At 38.5% G+C, this 23,991-nt stretch overlaps 2 protein-coding genes across 6 annotated transcripts in view; both read right to left on the reverse strand.

Moving 5' to 3' along the window:
- csmd3b (CUB and Sushi multiple domains 3b) overlaps positions 1-23,991 on the reverse strand; it is a 346,262-nt gene that overhangs the window by 243,027 nt on the left and 79,244 nt on the right. The window lies entirely within an intron of this gene.
- On the reverse strand, positions 92-3,300 carry LOC127357645 (uncharacterized). The gene is made up of 4 exons (XM_051389978.1): positions 2,922-3,300; positions 1,786-1,956; positions 1,409-1,544; positions 92-1,133 (listed from the first exon to the last, which is right to left on the reverse strand). The coding sequence occupies exons 1-4, from the start codon at positions 3,248-3,250 to the stop codon at positions 819-821; spliced, it is 951 nt and encodes a 316-aa protein (XP_051245938.1). The 5' UTR covers positions 3,251-3,300; the 3' UTR covers positions 92-818.

A 23,991-nucleotide genomic window follows, 5' to 3' on the forward strand; every position in this document is an offset into this window, starting at 1 on the left:
ACTCAAATTGTATTGAACTGTTACTTTTCTTTAACATGTCCTTTTTAAAATAAGATGACAAAACGCTAACATCAACATTCATGCAGCAGCTGTGAGAATAGGATTTAGGAGAGGCACAAGAAGCAACACAGAAGCAGTAGAACGACAACAAAAACAGGAAATAGTTTCACATTGCACATAAATTGACACACTGAAGGCTTTTCAACAATCAATCAATTTTACATATTGATTAAAAAACTCAGACTGTTATCTGACCATTCAGACAAATCTAAACCACCTGTTTATTAGTTTTAGACCCTTTCCATAGGATTAGTGTAGAGCAATACTATGCTCAGCCAATTCAATGGAAATCAGCTCAGTGACATGTCAGCTTGACATAAGAGCAAAGCATTTGGATGCTTCAAAATAAAAGTTTCCCCAAGAGATATAAAATCAATCATTTCATGACAATTTGGAAAAATATATTACTTGCTTTAAATCAGGGCCTTGATGTGGTGGGAGAAGAAAATCATAACAAATCATTCACTCTACTACACTTAAATAATATTTAACAATTGAACTTGCCTTTGTTTCAGTACAAGTATGCTAAAGGTGACCTCCTTAACTTATATAAGAGGAGTTGTCCTCTTATCTTGGACCAGGCAGGGAGTGGTGAACAACACTAAGCTCTTTAAATTCACTAGCAAACATCCTGGCTAAAATATAGAATATAGAAATCATTTTAAGCTTACTACACAATAACTCTCTACATTTAAAGTGTTTTTATTGCCTTCATAGAACTTTATTAAAATCTGAACTGTACTTAAGATATTAGCACCTTATTGTTTTAACAAAGATGCAACAAATGTGTATTTAGAATAATTCATGCTGAAATGCTGCTGCAGTTGGGAGATATACTGCTTTGGGAGGTCAAAGAAGAAGTTTGTGTAAATATCTCTCCACCCCCAAGTGATGAGGTAAATGGTTGAATTGCAGAAGCAGTTTGGTGGGGAGACAGTCATTGGACTGGTGAAGTTCTCTGAAGATGCATATGAGGGTCTATCTCGTGTTAGAGATGAGGAGCGTAGCTGCCTTGCTGAACCAGTGATTTCCTCACAATTGTTTTCGCCACTGCTACAGCCTGCAATATCATCCTTGGAAAGACATGAGAAACATATCAGCATATATTTCAGATATACTAAATGTCTACTGTAAACTGAATAGTACCTGGAAACACCAGATCTATATTTATTATATTTCTTAGAATGACTTTATATGGTTGACATTATACACTAATGAAAATATACCAAAGGTCAGAGCTAACTGACCAGATTTGACCTTAATGCATGCATGTTTATGCACCACTTATTGGTTATTATTACAGTGGGTTTAATATTATTCTGCAATTTAATTCAATTATATAACATACCAGAATTGGCTTTGATGGTCTGATGTATAGGGCTTTTGATCTATATATTTTATGTGTGAGATTTGCATCCAACTTCTGTCCAGCACGCAGTTTGGGTGAAATCAGTCTGTTGCCACATGCCATCAGAAACTCCAAGCTGAAAAACAGCAGGTAAAATTGCAAAAGTTTTGAGAAAAAACAGGCCCAAACCAACCTTTTTGCACAAGACACAGTGAAACTGATCAGTCATGTTCCATTTCCTCTTTTGAGATGGACACAACAGAATTTATAATAAATAAAATAATAATTCATGCCAGAATAATTCATGCCACTGCTAATTTCAGTTAGTCATTTATAATCACAGTTTGGAAATAATAAAAACAAATATTAGTCCTTACCTTACATCAGAGTGTTTTTCTCCAAAGGCATCCCTTATTTGTTCAGTGACAGTGCTCTGTCCCTGTTCATGTAACTGTTGCTTTGTGCAATGCCTGATGACAGCACTGCTCGATGATTTTGGAAGAAGGATGATATCTTTGTTGAAAGTATCGTGGTAATGTGATTTGGCCCTACAAAACAAAGCAGAGGTGTTATTTTTGGATCCTTAATTGCATGCCCTTTAACGTTGCACTAATACTAGTGCATACTAGTACATACAATTATTTGATTCATTATTAACAAGCTGATGGATAAACAACAACGAGACAAAGAAGGCTGCCCAAACAGCAGACTGCAATAAAACTACTTTAAATTAGGCATTGTCAATATCTTTAGAGGGTTACATTAGTTACATTGGTATCCCTCTACTGTCATTTAGGAATGAAAAAAATGTGAAAATGTTCTGTAATTCTGGTCTACATTCCATTAAACATACTGCATGTTCTGACAATATTTTGATATGGACTGACTGAACCTGCTACTGCTGACAACTCTTCACTTTAGCTACGCAAGCTAGAATCAGAAGCTAGAATTCCAGAACGCTGAAAATACCAAAAGTTGCAGTTAGCAGTTTTGGTTATCGTCAACATTGGTTGATTATGCTGTTAAAAGATATATTATAATCTACTGAAAGATCAAATATGATGGAGCTGGGAGAGTGTCAGCCATGTCTCTCCTCACCTGCTCTATAATGCTCTATAATCTTACACATACCTTGATTTGCCCTTAAGTCAACTTAACGTTAAGTTGAACTATTAACTGAAAATGATAATACCTTAACCACAGCTGTCGTTAGGTAATGTAGCTACCGCTAACGTTAGACACATTATTATAAGATTACCAACTTAACCTTAGAGTGACACAGAGAATCATTTACACCCATTTTATACAAACGTTACTCAAAAGTACAAAACAGCCTTCGATGTTTTCTGTCATTTGAAGATTGTTTAATTGTCTTTATTGTTTTTACTACGGACATTTACGGGTTTTGCGAACATGTATTAACATACACATTGACTGTAGCCAAATTAGCAAACGAGCATTTGGGATTTACTACTTCCAGTTAAGTTACCATGTAACGCTACGTTTTTCTTACCTTTTCCTTTTCCGGGAGCCCCAGTTGCCAAAGTGTAGCTGTGTCTCATATTGTAAAGACTGCGACAGTCCTCCAGGTCGTCCTTGTGTAGCGCTAACGTTAGCTGCTTGGGCTGCGGAAGCGACTTGGGAGTTTCGAGGTCTGAAAAGTTCTCTCGTCTCATTTTCCGCCGTGCTGTGAGTAACGTTAGGTCCTGATGAGCTTGTCCTCCGCTGCTCAAGGGACGAGGACAACGATGTGACCGTTTCAGATGATGATAAAATAGTTCTTAATACCCCAATGGCTTGCTGCAGTGCACGGGTCTCCTCTCTCCCTTCCATGTTAATCATGACCTGCACATGACCTCGCGCCAACTTATCAGCCAATCACAGCGCGATAAAATGGCCTGCCTTCCGTTTCCACTATTGTCCTTCCGTTTCATGTATACTTTGTCTCACACACGCATATATTCTTCTCACACATACATATATTCTTCTCACACATACATATATTCTTCTCACACACACATATATTCTTCTCACACACACATATATTCTTCTCACACACACATATATTCTTCTCACACACATATATTTTCCTCTTACATACATATATAAAAATATATGAATGTGTGAGTGAAAATATATGAATGTGAGAGTAAAAATATATGAATGTGTATGTGAAAATATATGAATGTGTGAGTGAAAATATATGTATTTGAGAGGGAATATATATGTATGTGAAAGAAGAATATATGTATGTGAGAGGGAAAATATATGAATGTGAAAGAAGAATATATGTATGTGAGAGGGAATATATATGTATGTGAAAGAAGAATATATGTATGTGAGAGGGAATATATATGTATGTGAAAGAAGAATATATGTATGTGAGAGGGAATATATATGTATGTGAAAGAAGAATATATGTATGTGAGAGGGCCAGAATGAATAATGTCTTGTACGGCCCCTCATACTCTGATGTTAGGATACTCTTTAAGTTTGGCATCATATACGTACATGGATTAATAAAAATAATTATATTTTCATAATATTGCTAAGAATATTTTTTTTTGTGAACATTCCATGTACAATCATAATCATAATGTTTGTTTATAATAACTTGCAGGTAGAAAACCTCTGTGTAGCTTACATACAATGTAATGGCAGAATCATGATGAGTGTTTTCTTTTTTTTATGTAATTTCAAAGTCTATAATCTAGTATCTAATTAATCTAAACTGCATGTTTTATGCTTTCATATCTCATTAACAACACTTTTAGTCACGGAGCTGGGTCACAGAATGAACAAAATGTCAGCTTGAGTTTACCCACCACTAGCAGTTACCACTATATTCAGACCAGATCAGGGGTTGCAGCAATTAGCCACAGGCTGGTGCGGTGCGTAGGGGTGTTTATTTGTGTCTCCCCTGTCTTATGTACCTTGACCACCACTGTCTCTCTCTCTTTCTCAAACAAATGGACACAAATCAAAGAAAACTTCACTATTTTTGCAGCATTGACTGCAAGCCAGACACAGATGTCAAAGCTGGATACACAAAATAAATCAAGCGAGGACACAACTGGGAGAGTATCACAGTTTGGCTGGCCGTGCGACTGGAAATGAGCTGTCTCTGTTGCTTTATTCAAGATGCTAGCAAAGCAACACCAGATTGTTCAGACCACTGTGTTTCACTATGTAACTTCATAGTTATGGCTGAAAATGACAACATAAATTGCAGATTTCACGTATCTCCGCCATTCAAAGGACTGCCAGTTGTCGACCTGGGAGTGACTGTTGTGAGCGTGACATTTTAGTGATTTGGTCTATACTACAGTATAAAATTGTTGATTTTGTGTAGAAAATACATTGTTTGCCGCAGTACAGAGATGCCCTTCCATGTTGCAGTTGCTGCAGTCACATGGTTTAAAAAGATACACAGCTGAAACTGTGGCAGTGTAGAATGACTTATGTGAAAGCAGCCACACAATTACTTTTAACACCTATGCTTCTTTTTTTGTTGCATTTTGTTGAAAGATTTTAGACATATTGATGAGCAATATTGTTGAAGAAGTAATTATATAGGCATATGAAAATGTAACTATGGAATTGGCAATGGCAGATACTCAATAAGAGAGAAAAGAAGGTAGCAGAGGACATCCCCACTTCAGTATCATAAATTAGAAGCCTAATGGTGTGCTCCCACCAAAGGCGAATAAAATTATTTGCGCGAGTAGATTAAATACCAAATCAATACAAAGACGCGAATAAACGCAAATTTGCACCGGACGGTGCCATTAAGGCGACGTGACTTGAAAATATTGAACTCCCAGGGTTTTTGCAGAGTTGGATGGGAAGGAGTGGAGAGACAGAGCTGCTGCTGGCCCACAGACAGCCGCTTGAGCCTGGGGGAGCTCGGCAGAAGAGAGCTGGGGGCAGAGCCAGAGCTTCTGAAGGAATAAACACCCGTAGTCACACCGGATTCTGCTCTGATCTGGAGACGTTAACCGGCAAGAAAAGATTTATTTTTTTGAACTTTTGGGATTAAAAAGTGGATTTATCTTCACTCTCTCTTTTCTACCTGTCTGCTGTGAGCCATGGAGGTGACACCCCCACTTGTCTCCATCTGTGTGCACCCAGAGCTTTATGATACTACTTCACATTTATACAGAAACGGGGGGAAAAAAAGGAGATTGTTCAGAGAAAAGTAACCCCCCAAATTCCACCGGGCATGGCCGTGACGAGTTCCGGCTCGGCAGCAGTCGCCAGAGCTGACTGCGCCCGCTCTACACAATGGTCTGAATTCCACCATAGGCGCTTTGGCGCGTCCCGAAAACGTCCCAGAAGCGCCTTGCCACTCTGCTCTGCAGAGAATAAGCGGCTGGTCTATTTTTGACAGATGCCATGACCCACTCGCGTCAAGCAGCACAGAGCAGATCGAACTGCCAGGAAGTAAGACACAGAAACGGCATAGAGAATCAGATACATTTTCTAAATTAAATACCACGTGCAGACTCAAACCTCATGCTACATCAACAATGTTCCCGATGGAATTTCGGCAAAAGAGAGGAAAGTGGCCTACCTGGTGACTATGAACTAAGTTAGCATAGCCCTGATCGATCTGAACTCTGTTCAGAAAACAAGCATTTTAAAAGTTGCTCGTATGAATTCCGACATTTTACAAATTACCATAATGATGTAGATATTTCAGGATCCTTTTGATCCATTTCTTGACATAAAATCACAGTAAAATCAGCTTACTTTAGGCTCATACTACCATTGTAAACCAGATTAAAAGGTGAATATTCGCTTTGTGTTACTCTCGTGAGTAACTTGAGTAAACACAAATGATCGTGCGAGTAATGCAAGGTGAATTTTCGCTTCGCTTTCGGTGGGAATGCAGTATTAGAGATGTACTGACACTATACCCAGTCTCTGTCTGCAGAGTGCACTGGAGTGAAATAAAGCAGCTCTGAGTAGAACATTTCAAACTTCAGGTTAATATATGGTCCATACTGAACCTATGGACAGATGGGGTGCTTGTTAGTTTTAATATCCAAATGGACTTTGTTATACAGCATTGTTTAAAGCTGTAAAGCAGAAAATATAGCTTCTATCCATAAAATTACCCCGGGGTCCTCTTAACTTCAAAGTCCTGTTTGTGTGCTAATTAAAATCAGTAATATTTACAGCATACACAAGATATATACGGTATACTGTATATATATATTTATATATTTTGATCTATTGAACATACAAATGCAAGTTAAAGCATTGTATGGTAAGACTGTACTCATCACAGTGTCCTCACAAACTGGTAAGTAAAATGGGTATCTGGCACAAAGCCAGTTCGTGTGCACACCATGACATCAATAGAAATGGGCCGACCAGAGTCAGTGACTTTAATTTGCTATTGTGTGAAAATAAATGACATTCCTCATTCAAAATCACTACTCTAAGAATGAGCTATAAAATGGCTTTCGCTTCCAATGGATACTCAAATGCCTTTTTTGTGTGAATGTCTTGTGTTGCCAGTGTGTATGTGTGTGTGTTTGCCTGAGTGTGTCCCACTATGTTAGTTTTAGCTGCAGGGCTCAGGCCATATTCTGTCATCTAGTTTCAATGTTTAATAACACAAGGCTAGTACACAGTACTGCATACTAATGACTTAGACACACAAACGTGCACTCACACAAAGTCACACAAAAAGATCTATTAGAGGGCCTGTTGGAGCTTACAACATTTTAAGAGTTGGGAATAACAATGGTCATTATAGAGTAGAATGACATTTTACAAACACCCACACATACACACACTGTATATAATTCCCATGGTCCAGTGAGGATACACAGGCTAGAATGGTCAGGTGACAGACAGTGATTAATTGATACATCAACACTGTGTGTGTTCACGCATGTGTATGTGTGTTAAGGTCACTACATGGTCTTTTAATTGAATTCTTGTATTTCTGTCTTGAAGGATAATGGAGAGAGCAATAGAGCAGAGAGAAACACATTGTTCTCAGTCTCTCTGTCTCTGGGCCTTTATGTCTCCTTATGTCTGTCTGTCTCTGCTCTGTTCTCTGATTCTCCCTCTGGGGTGGGGACTGAAAGTGTTACAAGACCCCTAAATGTAATTTTTAAACATGTCCATGCTGTGTGTGCACATGAGCGATTAACCTAATGGCTATACAAAATCTAATTTTATAAGGTAGTAAATGCCTTATTTAAATGGAATTACAGCATGGACTATTACTTAACGCGTTTTACTCTGCGTACTGTGTATCAGGATGATGTTGAGAGTCAAGTGTGTTCAGTTAGTTCAGACTTTTATGTCATGATCTCCTTACCGGTCACATTATGCAAGTTTAACGCTTTTTGCCTTCAGGTTTTTGGTATGAGTCAAGCTCTAAAAACCCTAGATCCTACAATTTCCATAAAAACAAACATAAAACAAACATCTTGTCTTAGCCCATTTGTGCTTGGTCAATGCCCATGTTTTTTAAATTCCACAACCTCATTTTGTAATGCAGGCTTTTTATTGACAATTTCTAGCCTCAAGCCCAATTCCAAGATAAACCTGACAAAATCAGAAGAGAACCAGAAGCCTCATATTAGCATAACCTTTTGACAGAACAAGGCAACGTAGTCCTGCATGAGTCCCACACCCTCAAAGCTCAAAGCCACTTTTACTTTTGCAATTGGAAGTAGAAAATGTAGAAACATGAATTCATAATTAACTGTGGTCTATTTGGCAGAATCAATCATCAACTTTATTGCTACTCATTATGCTGCTGAGTCTACACCGCCAGCTCAGGTACCGATATCAATCTTATCCTGTACCAGTTCACTTAATCCACATGCAGTTTTAAACTATTTTACACGCACAAATTTTACCTCTAACTGGGTTGTGCCATCTTTGTGTTGTCCTCCTGTTTTTGGCGGTTTGAGAGTTGTGTTCTTGGAAAAGTATTAATATGTCATTTAGCACAGCACCTGTGGTCCTGCTGCAGCTGTTGTAGTCAGTGACCTAATCCAAGTATCACAATATTCAAGTAATATAACTTGATTATTTTCGGTTACTCTTGGATTATTTTCATATTAACACCAAACATGCACGCAACGAGAAAAGAAAATGTCAACAAAAAGTATTGATCTAAGTGTATTCTAAGTCCTCTGCTCAGTTAATTTTTAAAGAAAAACGGATGTATTTCAAAATTATAATCCTGCTAACAATCCCAATTTTTGCTAATGTGACTAATGATTAAAAGAATAATGTCTTTTTACAATAACTGTAATCAATACAGTTACCTTTTGTTTGTATCCTGATTGTGCAACTCACTTACATGTGATCTGTTACTCCCCAAGTCTGCTAATGACCCATTCAGAGTGATACAGTAACACAGGTTAAATTGGGTTGGTGGTACCACTGAACGGGTCAAAGTCAATCCAACTGTGACTCAGACTGTCATGGACAAAATTTTAATTGTAAGCAATCATCGGCAGCATTGTACAGTAATACAGGGTCACAGACAGGCCAATTATCTTGTTCAGCACTGAATGTGAGCCTCTAGGTAAGTTTTATAGTTCCCCAACTTTTAGGCATGCTGGTGCAGGTTGACAGATGAATCCAATGATCAATTGCACAGAATACAGACAAGATGACACAAACTAACTCAAGGTTCCTCCTTGACAGCATCTCATAGTCTTGACATACAGCATAGAATAAAAGCTATAGAAAGATAAAAATGAAATAAAATAGGACAGCATACCCAGGACTTTAGTGTCTCATACTTGTCAATTAAATCAAACTAAGACCATATATGTAGCCTTAAGTGTCCAGAGAGCCACAAAATCTGTCTTCTCCTTGATGTATTGGAAACTCTTACCCCAAGTTCATGAAATGTAAAGTCTGAGACAGCTCCACGGAAAGACAGTGTACATATATCTCTTTAAAAAAAAGGGGACAACTGATTTTCATTCTATGTTTTTTGTTACTTAATAGTTTTACAATTGCATACTGATAACTTTGTCTCAACTGACATAGGGAAATAATGGCAAGAAGAGAAATACATAAGAAGCCGGATGAAAAGACAGGAAAAAGTGTTGACATGTGTGTCAATACTTTTTCATGAAGACATGAACAGACGTCTGACATAAAGCAGTGATGGACTGCTGACATATCTTATGATCATTAGCTATTGCAATATGGTTAATCTTCTAGCTAGTTATAGGGCTGTCACGGTGAAAAAAATTTCCTTGCGCTGATTTAGGGTGGCTCAACAGCATGGGATTTTTTTTTTTTTTTGCCAATTACTTTGTAAGCGCTAGAATGGTACAGTGTTTCATCTTTTTACCTGCTAATCACCTGTACTCCTCCTCCCGCCTCCTGGGTCAGTGACCCTGTTAACTAGCGACCTTCAGCTGAATAAAGTCTCCAGTTAGAAAACATGTTTGGCTGATAGTTGCTAGTCAACAGGGCCACTCATTAAGCCCAAACAGTGGGAAGGTGCGGGATGCAAACACCACAGCTATGGCAAATTTGGATAATTAGTGGACCAGTTGGGGTATTGTACTAAAAGACTGCTGGTGTTTCCAGTTGGGAGTTTTTCCACAGCGAGTGAGGTGTTGGCTATGTGACTTTCTCCTGTGTTGTATTGTAACCCTTGGCAGTGAATTAGAATTAAACTACATAGCAGGAGGTTGAATAGCCCTCAACAAAATAATGCTTGCTAAATTATTTAAGTGCACCAACTATTTCTGCATTATTTCAGCTCATGAATTCTTTGGTACGCACAAGTCTTCTGTACTATAACACATAAAAAGCATAAACATATATAGTATAAACATGTCTATGATACAAGCATAGACACACTAACAAAAGGAAGTTTAAACAAAGAAGTGCTGAACTAAGTGAGAACACCATCTCTAACATTCTGTCTAGAAATGGCAGAGACAGAAAAGAGGTGCGGGATCACAGAAACAACAACAGTGTGAATGAGTCATTGTTGCTGCGTCTCACTGTTTGTGTTATGTGACATACTAAAGAGAAAGATTCCTCTGTCATCCCACATCAGCGTAGAGTACTGATGGGTTTAGTGTTCAAACAGAATGACTCACAATAGTAGAGCTTCAGCGTGGTTGTCGTCATATAATGAGAGAAGCATGTCTCATGCTGCCCAAACAGTTCACTACTAACCGATGGGAAAGTGGGTGGCTACGAGACTCCAACAAGACAGTCCGCCAACATACCTGTAAAAAGTGTGTTTTATAGAAATAATGAAGAGTGCTTATTTTATCACTGATAGTCACACATTTGAAACTCTTTGGGTTTTTTTTGCAGGTTTCAAGGGCCTTGAGAGTCCACATAATGATTAACGCATTGACTTGAGAAAGGGAAAGAAGCCGCTCAGGAACAAAGACTCCATATCCAGAAAGGCATGGTGTTTTTCAGAAAGTCCATTTGTGGTTCAGGTTGAATCATCTCTTTGAGGATACTAACTCAAAGAAAACAGTGCTGCACAGATCAGCTGATGCCATTTCAGAGAAAGAGACAACCGGAAACATCAACAGGGGATACGCAGAACTGAAAAAACTGCTCTGTACAAGACGAAAGAAACAGCCAACCATAGCAGAAATCTGGTGTTCTTGTCCAAATAGTGGAGGGGGGAGAATGTCCCAAAGCTTCAAATTCTCTAGATAACAACATCCAGTGGGAGGTCAGTTCAGTGAGCAGAAAGAGGGAAAATAAAAAACTTTTCCTTTTTCTTTTAATCCTTGTTCCTTTTCTTTGCCCGTTTGTCCTCCCTGTTCCTCCTACATTTACCCCTTTGCAGTCTTCTACATTCCTATTCTCCACTCCAGTCATCCTCCTTTCCTCTTCTCCCCTCCAGTTGTCCTAGTCTGGCCTCCCTCCCTCTCACCATACCTTTCTCTTCATCTCTTCCTCTGCCTTTGTCTCCCACTCTTTAATCTGTGCGTATTGCCAGCCAGTGTCTCCATTCCTCCCTCCAGGGGCAGTGGGCCAGCTCTGTGGCTGATCATAGTGATCCCTCCCTGAGGAACAGTCTGCCTGACACCTGGGTGACTGCCCTAGAGGAGCTGTGGGTGTGTGTATGTGTGTGTCTGTGACTGCTGTATGTGTGTGTCAAGGGGCTAATGGGCAGCTTGAGGGGATTACCAGCTTAGCCACTGGGATTACTGGAACTTCACACACATACAAACACACAGAGACGCACACACATACACGCCGGACTGTCAATATTTCCAGACAAGAGAGTCCGCCAAGGTATATTGGCTGACTTGTTACACAGCCCTGGTTCTCATTAGCCTGCTATCCAAAACAAACGGGGTTAAGAAGATCCATCCATGACCAGGGCTAAGTGGGTCTAGCCAGGGCCATGCACAACTCAACAGGCTTAGCACACAGTATCAAAGTCCATTTATTTGAAGTAATAATGCTATTTGAAATTTAAAAGAGTGTAAGGCAACAATCTAACCCCACAAATACATTTACAAATGTACATAGAGTACTGAAATGACTGTCAGTACTACCTCGATGTATAAATTGAAGCTGTACAGCACAAAAAATGTTTCTTCACCTCTGATGTTGTAACAGTGCCCAAAGAATTGCCTAAGTGTTGCTGCTAATCACAAAGGCACAACTCGCTGTTGCCAAGAAAACTCTGATTAGATTATGACCCTGAGCTTAATTTTTTATTTTATTTTTGGAAAGCATTCCTGCTTACCACACAAACACACACATACTCACAACTGCCTTGTTTATTGCCACACTCAGATTTGCAATGACAAGCTCAAGGTATCATGACAAGTGCCAACAGCCATAAATGCGTGTCTTGCTCATATTATGTAAAGTCACCTATGAAATTTATGAACAGAGAACTGTAGGTGCTCGCCTGTGTCCTTCCAAGTAAGTGGCGATACTGCCAACAAATGGCTAACTGACTCGTACTATAGAAAATATGGAGTTAGCAGTCTTTCAAAATATAGAAGATAGTTAGAAGAATACTTCTCTCAGTTATGACTTATTTCTAGGAACATTCTGTACCACCATTATTAGAGAAATACATGATTTGTAAAAGTTTCTACTAACAACATTGGATCATAGTATACAGTGTACGCACAATATGTATATATTTTATACATATTATAACATATTTCTGTAAAAGAAACTGAGGTTGGTCACAAAAAAATAAAAAATATCTCAGCCTATAAGGGACCATGAGTAAAGACAAACAATTTTTCATATTCTCTAAAGTATCACTTTAGTTTATTGAAAATAAATTGTTCATGTTTGTCTGATTATACTGAAAATATGTTTTTTTCACTTTACTAAAACTTTGTTTTTTAATTTTTTACTTTAATTTGAGTAATTGTATTTGTTCTGCTGAATCTGGCGCACCTGCCTCTAAGATTTTGGACACATGAAAATTTAAAAAGTGTGGATATAGTTTTCTTGCCTGATGGCTTGCCTGGTTATGTTTCACATTGATTATGAGGTTGAATAATAATAATCAGATGTGAACAAACACATACAGCTGTTCATAAGCTTGCAGTTTCTGAAGTAAGTTTTGCCTTCATCCAGCACTGCTAGGTAGTATTTATTATATAAATTCTCTTTCTGTAATGGATATCTTATAGCACATGATGTGAAACAGTGTCAGTTCCTTTCAAAAGAGCAGACCACTCACAGGAAATAGAGGGAACAAAATCAATTAACACCAGCCCCAGGTGTATTAAATGCACGCAGACTTAATCTCTACAGTGGCCACAATATGGCACAAAGAACAGGAGCTCCAAAGACTCAAGAGAGCTATATCACCAGGGGATTTGACTCCTGAATATTGTACTGCACTGTTAACGTTATTCTAATGATTATAATTATAATCTGTGCCAGTCTGAGCTGAAAAGAACAGAGCTGGTTATCTGTACTGAATTAATGACATTTATAGGAAGAACTGAGAGAGAAACAGATGGGGTGGGGAGTGGGGGGTTGAATTAATATTGTGAAAAGGGAGACACAGAGAAGGGTTGAGAGACGGACATTAAGAAACAGAGGGATGAAAGGGAAGAACTACAATAATTCAGAGAAAATCAGGCATTGACAAAAAGACTGAGACAGATTGTGAGAGAAAGAGATGATACCAGTGAGTGTGTATTAAGACAGGAGTGATAATGGACTAAGCTCAGAGATACAGACAGTGACTGAGAAAAAGTAAAAATGAGAAAGAAAAATTATGTAATTCAAAGAAAAGCAGTTATGATGGATGAGCTAAATCCATCAGTAAATTATATTTCAATAAACACATAACACTTTTTTTCTTCTCTCCTTTGTGTCTCAGTCATCTCTGACAAACAAACAAACAGCTACAAAAAGAAATTGTATTTAGCAAAATATCAAAGAGAAAAAAAACAGTGTATTACAGTCTCTGATGTTTAACACCATCCCTATAGAGCCACAAATGTAATGCCATGTGCCCTTTTCACAGCACTGTATTCACATTAAATAGAAACATTGCTGATTTCTTAAAAGGATGAAAATAGCTTTGCAACTTCCAATGAAAGCTTCCCTCTATCTAATACAAATACACACACGTCCACACCATTTCCATGCACACTGTGCAAGGCTGAGCAATTATGCACAAATCAAAGCAAGTCCACCAAAGGTTTTTGCTCCTCAAAGTTTTCCTGCAGGGATCGTTTACACCAAATTGGACACCTGACGGACACCCACTGTGCCAAAATGTTGTTCACGGCAATAAAAGTTGGTGCAGCAAGAAAACTATCCAGACAGAATTGATTTGTGTTTTGAAAGTTAATTCTTGTCCAGCACAGGTCGGCTTTCTGGTATAGTTCATGCACATCTCACAATTTTCCATTAACTATGTTGATTTACAATGATATGTAACAAGGGATGTGTAATCATTTCTTGTGTACTTACTGTATGCACAAGATCAAATTAATTAAATGTATTAACTTTATTGTGCACTTGTCATAAGGCTCCTTTAGAATTATTCCTGTACTAGCGGTCATGCTGTGTTGTCATAGCACCATGTTTAATTTCGCAATAAAGTCACTAAGACAGATTTTGCGAATATGAAGTAATTCTGATTTTGAAGCGAGAAAAAACGCTGGTTTGAGCCTCAGACACAGGAGCATGCAAGGAGAAAAGCCTTGAAAAAAGCCACAAAAAGAAAAAGTGTTCTTTTTCTCTTCCTTCCTGTCTTTTTAACCTGAGCAAAGCTATTTGGATCTTCTAACACACACACACAAACAGAGACACACGCACACACACACACACACACACACACACACACACACACACACCTCTTACCCCCTACAGGGCAGAACTGATGCAGGAAGAGATGAAATACCACTACCTCAGGGGTAAACACACCTCGGTTCATGCTCACACAAACCGCTCACTCACTCATGCGCCACACACACACACACACACACACACACACACACACACACACACACACACACACACACACACACACACACATATACATCTACATCTACATATACACCTCCTTCTTCCCAAAAAAGTATACTCAATTCCGCTCAGGAATATTGTCCCAACATCAAAGACGGTATTTGCTTATTTTCACACCAATCACACACTGCTGTTTCCCATGGCCTTTGTGTTTGTGCGCCTTTTCCTTCTGTGCCTTTGTGTAGTAGGTGCATTTATTTGTGTGTGTGTGTGTGTGTGTGTGTGTGTGTGTGTGTGTGTGTGTGTGTGTGTATTCATGAAGTTGTGTGTTAGTTTAGTTTTGTGACTGTGTGTATGTGTATTTCTGTTTCTGTGCATGTCTCCTATGTGTAGGGGGATGTGGGTGTGACTTAGCCAGGTGTAAAATTGGTGCTGTAGAGGATTGCAGATACTAACTGGGTCAGGGCAGTAACAGGAAAGAGGGAATAAACTAGCCAGTATAAGGCAACCCAAAAGAAGTAGAACAGATTTAACAGATGCCACTTTTGTTACATAAAGTAATGCTTTTCTTTTCATATACTATGTCTACCAGGCATTTTATTCATGTCATTACAGAATTGAACACTGAGTGAAAACTGTGACTGGTTCACATTTACAACATAAATGACCAATGCCAAAGTAAAAACAGATGGATTAAAAGCAAGCAAACAAACATATAAAGCAGGCTTGGACGGTATCTATTTTTCATACTTTCATACCTTCCTGACATACACACAAAATAAATGAAAATTAAAAGCTGACCTGCTTTGGATATAAGTGATTGTAGCATGTATACATCTAATATGCAATTAGCCTTCCTAGACAAGTCTTGCAGGGTTTAAATACTTATGGCCCATTGAATAATCAATAGATAGTAAATAAGTACCCTTCTACCAAAGATTGTGGAGGACCAGATTTTCCCACAATCTAGGAGAAACATAGCCCTGCAGAGCCGGAGCATTTCCATTGTAACTGGCGCAGCTTTTCTAGCCTTTACGGCACTGGTTAGGCGACCCAGATCATTTACAGCCCAATTGCACGCGTTGTAAATAATTTCATGTGATGCTACTCAGCCAGTTTAACTCTGTGCATTCCGATAAGCACTGCGAATCAACTCACTGAGTGAGATACACACACAGGGGAGACGAGGCGAGAGACGAGGCGAGAGACAGTCAGAGAAATAAGTGAGTCAGAGAAAAGTAATTTCACATTGCACGCTCGAAAAAGAGAAAGGTACACAGTGAAAAGAGAGCTTTTAATCCAGAATGGGCAGACTCTTACATGTTCATTCTTGCCACGGGCAGAATGTGGCAATTATTAAAAGCGGCAAAGTGAGGCACCACTGACGTTACAAGACAAAGCATCACAGCGCAGAGCATCTTTTGAGCAAACATACCCACTCAAATCTGAATGGAGCACACAGAAAATAAACAATCTAAGAGCTAATACGATTGAGCCACTAGAAAAGGGAGTGTTTGTTTGTTTTACAGTATTGAAAATTAGACCTTCTGGATTTCTAAATACCCTCGGTATGATGTACCCAGTTTACACATTTCAATAACACGACATAAGCCGGAACACATGTCACAGGCCTGTATCAGAGCAGAGTAAAAAAGTTAGAATAATGTTTGAGTATTATCTTGAAGTGCATTATATTATATATTAATAATTCTTACAGACACGCTCCCGCTGCAAAAATTGTCTGTCTTGTCAAATCTGTCAAAACTGTATGACAGTATAGTTGCCATGTTTAGGTACCCACATCACTAACAATATGAATGTGGGCCTATGCCATCTAGGAATGGATGTTGAGATCACCTTGGTAAGTTGTGATCAGATAGACGGATCACACTGAAAACAAGTAGAGGATTGCTGTGGATTCAAGTACAACATGCTTTAAAAACCAAATTACTCCGAGTTCACATGCGACACTACTGGCTCAGGGTCGTAAACGACATTTGCCCAGAAACATTTTATTAACGTTATCAAGTGTTTTATGTGCAAAACAAGAAAACACATATTTCCCTCTCACTCGTAAATACACTCAAAAAAACATGCACACAAGCTTCAACAAACAGCTGTAACACCCCATACAAATATGTCTTAATAACTCAAACCAAGGTTGCAACCTCACATCAGGAAATTTCCCCTAAGAAATTCACAAACATCTGATTTAAAGCTGTGTGGTGATTTCCCTCTCCCCTCATTTCCAGTCTCTCTGCAGTACACCTCTATTGGACTGTAATATAAATAATGTGCCTGTGCTGCTGGGCATTACTGTATATAAACTATAAACACTTTGCATTATGCACAACGTTTTGTTCCACATTCTATACATCAGTACTATTTATGGTTTGCCAAACTCTGCTGTTGCTATATTGGTTACCAGAGCATCTGTCCTTGCTTCTAGGGCTTTCTGTTTGCTCATCCATTTTCCTCCTCCTCTTCCTTTTCCTCTGGACACCTCTCCACATTAGGACTTCTATCCTCTATTTCTCATCTGCTACGCTCCAGTCTTTCCTTCTCTCTCCTCTTTATGTGTTTCAGCAGACTCATCTGATGTCACAGTCACAGACATTATGGTTAAAACCAATGGAATGTGAGTTATGGTTCCAAAAAATACGATCAAAATGATGCTACATTTGGTGCTACAGTCCAATATAAAAGTTATTAAGGCAGATTAAAAATATCCTGTTACCTGGTAATATCAGCATTGTATGCCTATTCAATGACCATATTATGTTGTCGGATTCATTTAGGGAGCTTGACAGTGTGACATAGAGCATAAAAGCATGTCACGCCAAATGTGTGGGAGTGAGTCTTGAGAGACATGCTATTTAATAGACTGATTTCTCATGTTATGATGTGTTAATTATGGCTGGTTGGAATAATGCAGTAATAAGGATAACACAATACAATATGCATGTGATTTCAGACCTGTTGCACAAAGCACCCAGAGAGCAGCAGAACTGCACTGCAACCTAATCACCACTATGTTAAAAGAAGAAATTTTGCTTTGGGGTAAGACAAGCACGACTCTCAAATCTCACTGCACTATGCTTCTTTGTCTAGAGTCGAGCCCTGGCACAGTCCTTTTGCCCTCTCACCTCTCCTATAGTCCTGCTTTCCTCCCCTGTAACCTCAGTCACTCACTGGTTGACCTGCCTAAAGACAGATGCCCCTGCATCAGCTCCTCCTCCAGCCCTGGGACTTACACTCTCACATCACAGAGCTGCTTCAGTGACACCTGACAAAATAAGCTTCCAGGCTTCAGCTGATTTCCCCAATCCTCACATATACTTCTCCTTCTACAACTGTGAGACAGAGTACAACATAAAAGATCTCACCAAATAAATCACATTATACCAGCAGGAAAGAAATAGATGTTTAAGTATTGATATATAAAGGTTTCTGATCAATATTACACCAGCAGATGTGCTTTTAGAATTAAATTAGAACATACTGTACAACTTATGGTTAGCCCCTGAGCTAGAGCTTAGCTTGAGCTAACCAAATATCAGCTAGTTTATACAGAAAAAGCTAGCTACATGCAATAGGAGTTAATTTTAACATTTACCACATGGTTGTTTCCTGTTTGTTCAGTATTTAACGGATATTATTGACAACACAAATAACAGGTGGAATTTGTTTTTGATAATAGCACTTACTAGAGTTAATCAGTCCAAAAAGAAAGCTTTATTCATTCTCCAGTTAGGTTGCATTCAGGGGGGCGATCGGAAAATGGGTTTATCTGTACAGTATTTGTACAGATAATCCAGTATGTTTTTAAGGACTCAAAATTGAAAAGATGAAAATTTTAAATAGACATATCCTCCTACCTTCTTTGAGCTTAGATGGTTTTTTGTGGAGGTCCGTTAGTAAAGCTAAGCATTTATACTATTATAACGCAATAGTAAAAAACATAATGTTTCTCCATCATACTTGGTTGCAGCCACTGCTTGTTTTATAAAAAACAATGGGTCATGGGTGTATGACTCACATCACAACTTCAGAGATGAATGTTATATAAGGATTGTAATATCAAATGGTGAACTTTTACTGTGAGGTGCTGTTCAATGTAAGTTTTTTTTGACCCTTTGATAGTCTGCCACTGAAACCGAAAGCACTCCACAAACTACAAATAAACAAGTTAACACTACACTCACGTCCTCCTGTGTTTTTCACCCAAATGTAATCCAGACACTCTAACCACATTTCTAATGATTAGAGTCTGAGATTATCCAGATAGAACCCAGCGAAGCTGTTGACATGCATCCACACAAACCTAGTTTACTTTAGTAAATGGTTTTAAAACAGATTTGCTTGCACAAAACAAATAAAGCACCTCGATGGAGTGGACAGATTGACAGATTGCAGTGATGATTGCAGTTAAATATTCATACAGTGACCTGACATAACTTTAGTAACTGTTTCTGTGAGCCTGACTTCAGTTTCTTGCTGTGAAACATAAACTTAAATCTCAAATGTGCACACACTCTACAAAACCTCTGCTGTTTTGAGTTTGAATGCATTAACACCAGAAAGTCTTCCACTGGGATGTTCCCACTTCACTTAAACACAGCAGTAATGCTATGTAAGAATGAGAAGGGCTCATGTGTGAAAGGGGGAAAGAAAGGTGCTGAAAAAAGAAACATTAATAAAACACTAAACATTTAATAATGTCAGTTTGACATAGCTCAACAGAAACTGACATACTATATAATGATGACAGTGGAAATCATGACAATAATGACCTGTTTATTTCCATAGTAACATCATGGCAATCTAATATCAATTTCAGGGGCACAACCACAATTTTCACTCCTCTTTTTACCATTAGTTTCATATCACGCCAAAGCCTCTCACTTTACTGAAGCTTACATATATAAATCCTGCTTGTGCCCTGGATGTGTGAAATAATTTAATTTCCTCATGCTGTCTTGATTTTCTTTTTAACAGAGATGTGGGTTGCTGCAAATACCTCCTTATCAAAGCATGTCCCCCTGGTTATACATTTTTAAATAAGACCAGATTTTCAGGTCTGGGTGGAAAGGCTGGTGTTATTCACAAAAGAGTCTAAATGTAGTGTTTCAGTAAGTGGTGCATTCAAAGTCTTTGAATTGCTCTCAATTATCCTTCTGAGACACTCCCTTGTTTTGTGTGGACTGATTCATCATACTCCAAAAACCTCATTATGACTTTATTTCAGAATTCGGTGACCTACTTCTTTGTTACAATTCTCAACAAACAATCATTTTTACTTTATTTTGCATGTTGATGTAAATGACACATTAGCATTTGAGCTTTTGTCAAAGCTTTTCACTATCAGCAACATGTAGTCAGTCGCACACGCCATTGGGATCAAATCCTCAATCTGGCCCTTTCCTATTTTAATCCTGAAAGTCTGGCAAAGAAAGGCACGTACTGTATCTCTCATCGTTTAGTTCTTGCATTTCATCCATCTCTCCATCCATGCCCAAAAACTCTCAGACGCTCTCTTGGTGCTCACACATTATTAATTCTCAGACAGCTGTTAAATTCTCTGAAGTCTACTTGTTGTCCTACTCACGTCTTCCACTCCAACAATTTATGTGCCGTGACCTTACCAGGCTTTCACATTTACTATGAAAAAACATTAGTGAATGACAGGAAGCCAGTCGTTTCAAATGGCAACTTGTGAAAGACATCGGCTTCATCTATACACAGTGACAGGATGCATGCAACCGAGGTGACGAGGTAAAGTAATATTGAAACTTATGCAAATCCTACCCAATCCAGTCAGGGTACTTCTCTGTAAGTTTCAAAAGAAAGACAACAATGATTTACCTTTTGTTCAAAGAAAATAAATGTATAAATATGGTTGGAACCCATTAAACTGTATTGATTAGCAATCACACTGATACCCATGACTCCTGTGCTGTATTTATTTAAGGTTATTTAAGTATTTATTAAGGCTGTGGCAATAATAATTACCTTGACATTCTTATGAGTAGCTTTGTGAAGCGCTTGCTGTATTATCAGAAATTAAAAAACTGAACTGGCATTTCGAATAGACTTTCGAACCGAAGGATAACGACCAGCTGAAGACCCAACAATGTAATGTGACAAATAGCCAATGAAGACAATTAACAGATTTAATTTCAAAATGTCACACTGTCTGTTTAAGGGTCTCTCAGAATAAATCAAGCACACCTCTGGAGGCTCCAACAGAACTCAGAATGATTACATACAAACACACTCTATCTTTGCCTCCCAACTCTGCCTCTCTGTCACCTATTTTTCTGTTTTCTTCTTAATTTCTCTTTGTGTCTCTGCCATCACTGCTAATAAGTGTGTTAGCATGCACACCAGTATCGCAGTCATGGATGGTTAATTGGATTATTATGCCCGGACAGCCATAAAAGTAAACGGTTCAATATCCTCAAACAGGTATAAACTGGCCAGGATGTCAATGAGTTGAAATTCCATATGCACTAACAACAGACAGTGATCATAAACCTCGACAGTGTTACGAATAACTACTGCTACTCTATGGTGCATGCAAAGGACATATCTTGAAAGAAATCAGAACAGGACACCACTTATGACTGAGTGATGAGTGAATGTGTAGAATGTTTCCATCCAGCCTCCCATGGAGGTTTGCAAGTCACAGAAAACAGAAAAACACTAATTTTCCTTACAAACGCTGTCATACAGATTTTATAACATGGATAAATGTCAGTCAATTCAGTCTGTGTAATCAAAACAATTAATAACAACACACTGTAGATGAAGAGCTAGCTACAGTTAACAGGGTGAGAATATTGATAATGGACAGATCTGCAAACACCCTGGATTATGTTCAACATTTTTGAATGCCTATTGCAAACATTAATTAATGAATTAGTCATATAATATCTGTGCATGAAAAATGCAGTATGCTGACTGAAACTATTTTGTGAAAATTAGGGAAAGATGGTTGTCATGGTATCAATCGTCTCTTTTATGTTTCAAGATGTTTCAGATCGGTTTTGTGATGTTTTTTCTGATGTTTTTTTATGTGAAGCAAAGGATTGCTGCACTGTGCCCAAGACTAAATTCTCCTTGGAGACAGTAAAGTTTACTTATCTCTACTCTAAAAAGCCAGGATGGAAAGTGCAGTCTCCAGTCTTAAGGGTTAGCATCCGCACTGATTGTTGGCAATGGGCATAAATTGCGTCTTGTAAAACCATCCAGTATGGACATAAACAATAAAATAAGGTAAATATTTCTTACATATTCTATTGTACTGTATTGCCAAAATTCCAAATAGTTTTGTACTCAATACTTGTATAACACACTCACAGTCTTTTTCCTCTGGCTCTTACTTTGTTTCCTAATGAAAGCAGGTTGGACTGGTCATATACAATAGTGATTATGAGATCAACAAAGACTCAAATCAATTAGAATATTTATGTATTTTAATGAGGAACTATGTTTCATTAAATAGTTTAATTGCCCTAATTAAAAAAATTTATCAGTTTAATTAAGAAAACTCTCCCTGGGAGAGTTAGAGTGGAAATTGTTAGTGCAATTACATATTTATTAGTTCATATTTCTTCTAGGTATTCCCAACTTTGCAGTTGATAAGCCACATGGGGTTGCATGTTTTTGGAATGAATTCACTCAAACAATATTACCAAGTTAAAGACTACATTAAAGTACAAACAAACAAAAAACATAGAAAAAAAATAAACACATTCACTGAGTCGGTACTATCACTATTTTACACCAATCAGCCATAACATTATGACCACCTGGGCACCCTGGTGATCATAATGTTATGCAGCCCCATACACAACACACTGTGATGCACTGTGTGTTCTGACACCTTTCTATCAGAACCAGCATTGACTTTTTCAGCAATTTGAGTTACAGTAGCGCGTCTGTTGGATTGAACCACACAGGCCAGCCTTCGTTCCCCAGGTGCATAAATGAGCCTTGGCTGCCCATGACCCTGTCTCCGGTTCACCGCCTTTCCTTCCTTGGACCACTTTCAATAGGTACTGACCACTGCAGATCGGTAACACCCCACAAGAGCTGCAGTTTTGGAGATGCTGACCCAGTCGTCTACCCATCACAATATGGCCCTTGTCGAAGTCGCTCTAATCTTTACGCTGCCCATTTTTCCTGCTTCTAACACATCAACTTTGAGGACAAAATGTTCACTTGCTGCCTGATATATTCCACCCACTGACAGGTGCCATGATAACCAGATAATCAGTGTTATTCACTTAACCTGTCAGCGCTTACAATGTTATGGCTGATCGGTGTATCTCTGTACTCTTGTTCTTTGATTATATTTGTTAACTGATGAAAATAAATAAGGGAATGATAGGAAAAAAAAAAAACTTCTGGAGGACACAAAAATGCCATCAAGACTGCTTTGACCCGGCTGTCACTGACCAAAAAGAACAACTACAATGGCAAACAAATTGTAATTTAAGTTCCAATGCAGTATTAATGTTGGGATTGCAGTGTGTGTTTGTGTGTGTGTGTGTGTGTGTGTGTGTGTGTGCATCCTGGCTTTCAAAAGTCTACAGGCACAGAGAGTAGGAACATTTCCATTCATCATATCTGTTTGTTGCTCTAACATCATGAAGAGGGTGGACAGGTGAGACAAGACCCACCCAAAGTTCAAAACACTCTGTCGCAGTCAATGGTTCCAACTACCAACCAGAGTCAATAAATATTTCAAGAGGGGACTGAGAGGAAATGTTCTTCAACAGTGCTTGAATCTGTGTTTAACATGAAAGTCAGTTAATAATATGATTCATCCTCTCGCCAGACGAATGTTTCACAAGTGCCCGCTTGCTGTGCTGTCAACTGGCCGAGCTGGAACGTGGCTCCAGAACACGCAGCAATCAAGCGACGTGCCATTACCTCGTTATGAAAACTTACCATTGGAAAATCACTTTTAAATCTTGATTAATGTGTATGTGGTGAAGAGTTGATCCTGATTTGAGGACATGCAGCATCACCTTGAAGGTTGATAATTGGAAAAAAAAAACTGTCATCATTAGCTTTAGAACTTTCATACAGTTTAGAAAAAAATCATGCCTCTGATTCGAACAAAC

This window comes from Dicentrarchus labrax, unplaced genomic scaffold (genome assembly GCF_905237075.1).
Source record: "Dicentrarchus labrax unplaced genomic scaffold, dlabrax2021, whole genome shotgun sequence".
Classification (NCBI taxonomy): domain Eukaryota; kingdom Metazoa; phylum Chordata; class Actinopteri; family Moronidae; genus Dicentrarchus; species Dicentrarchus labrax.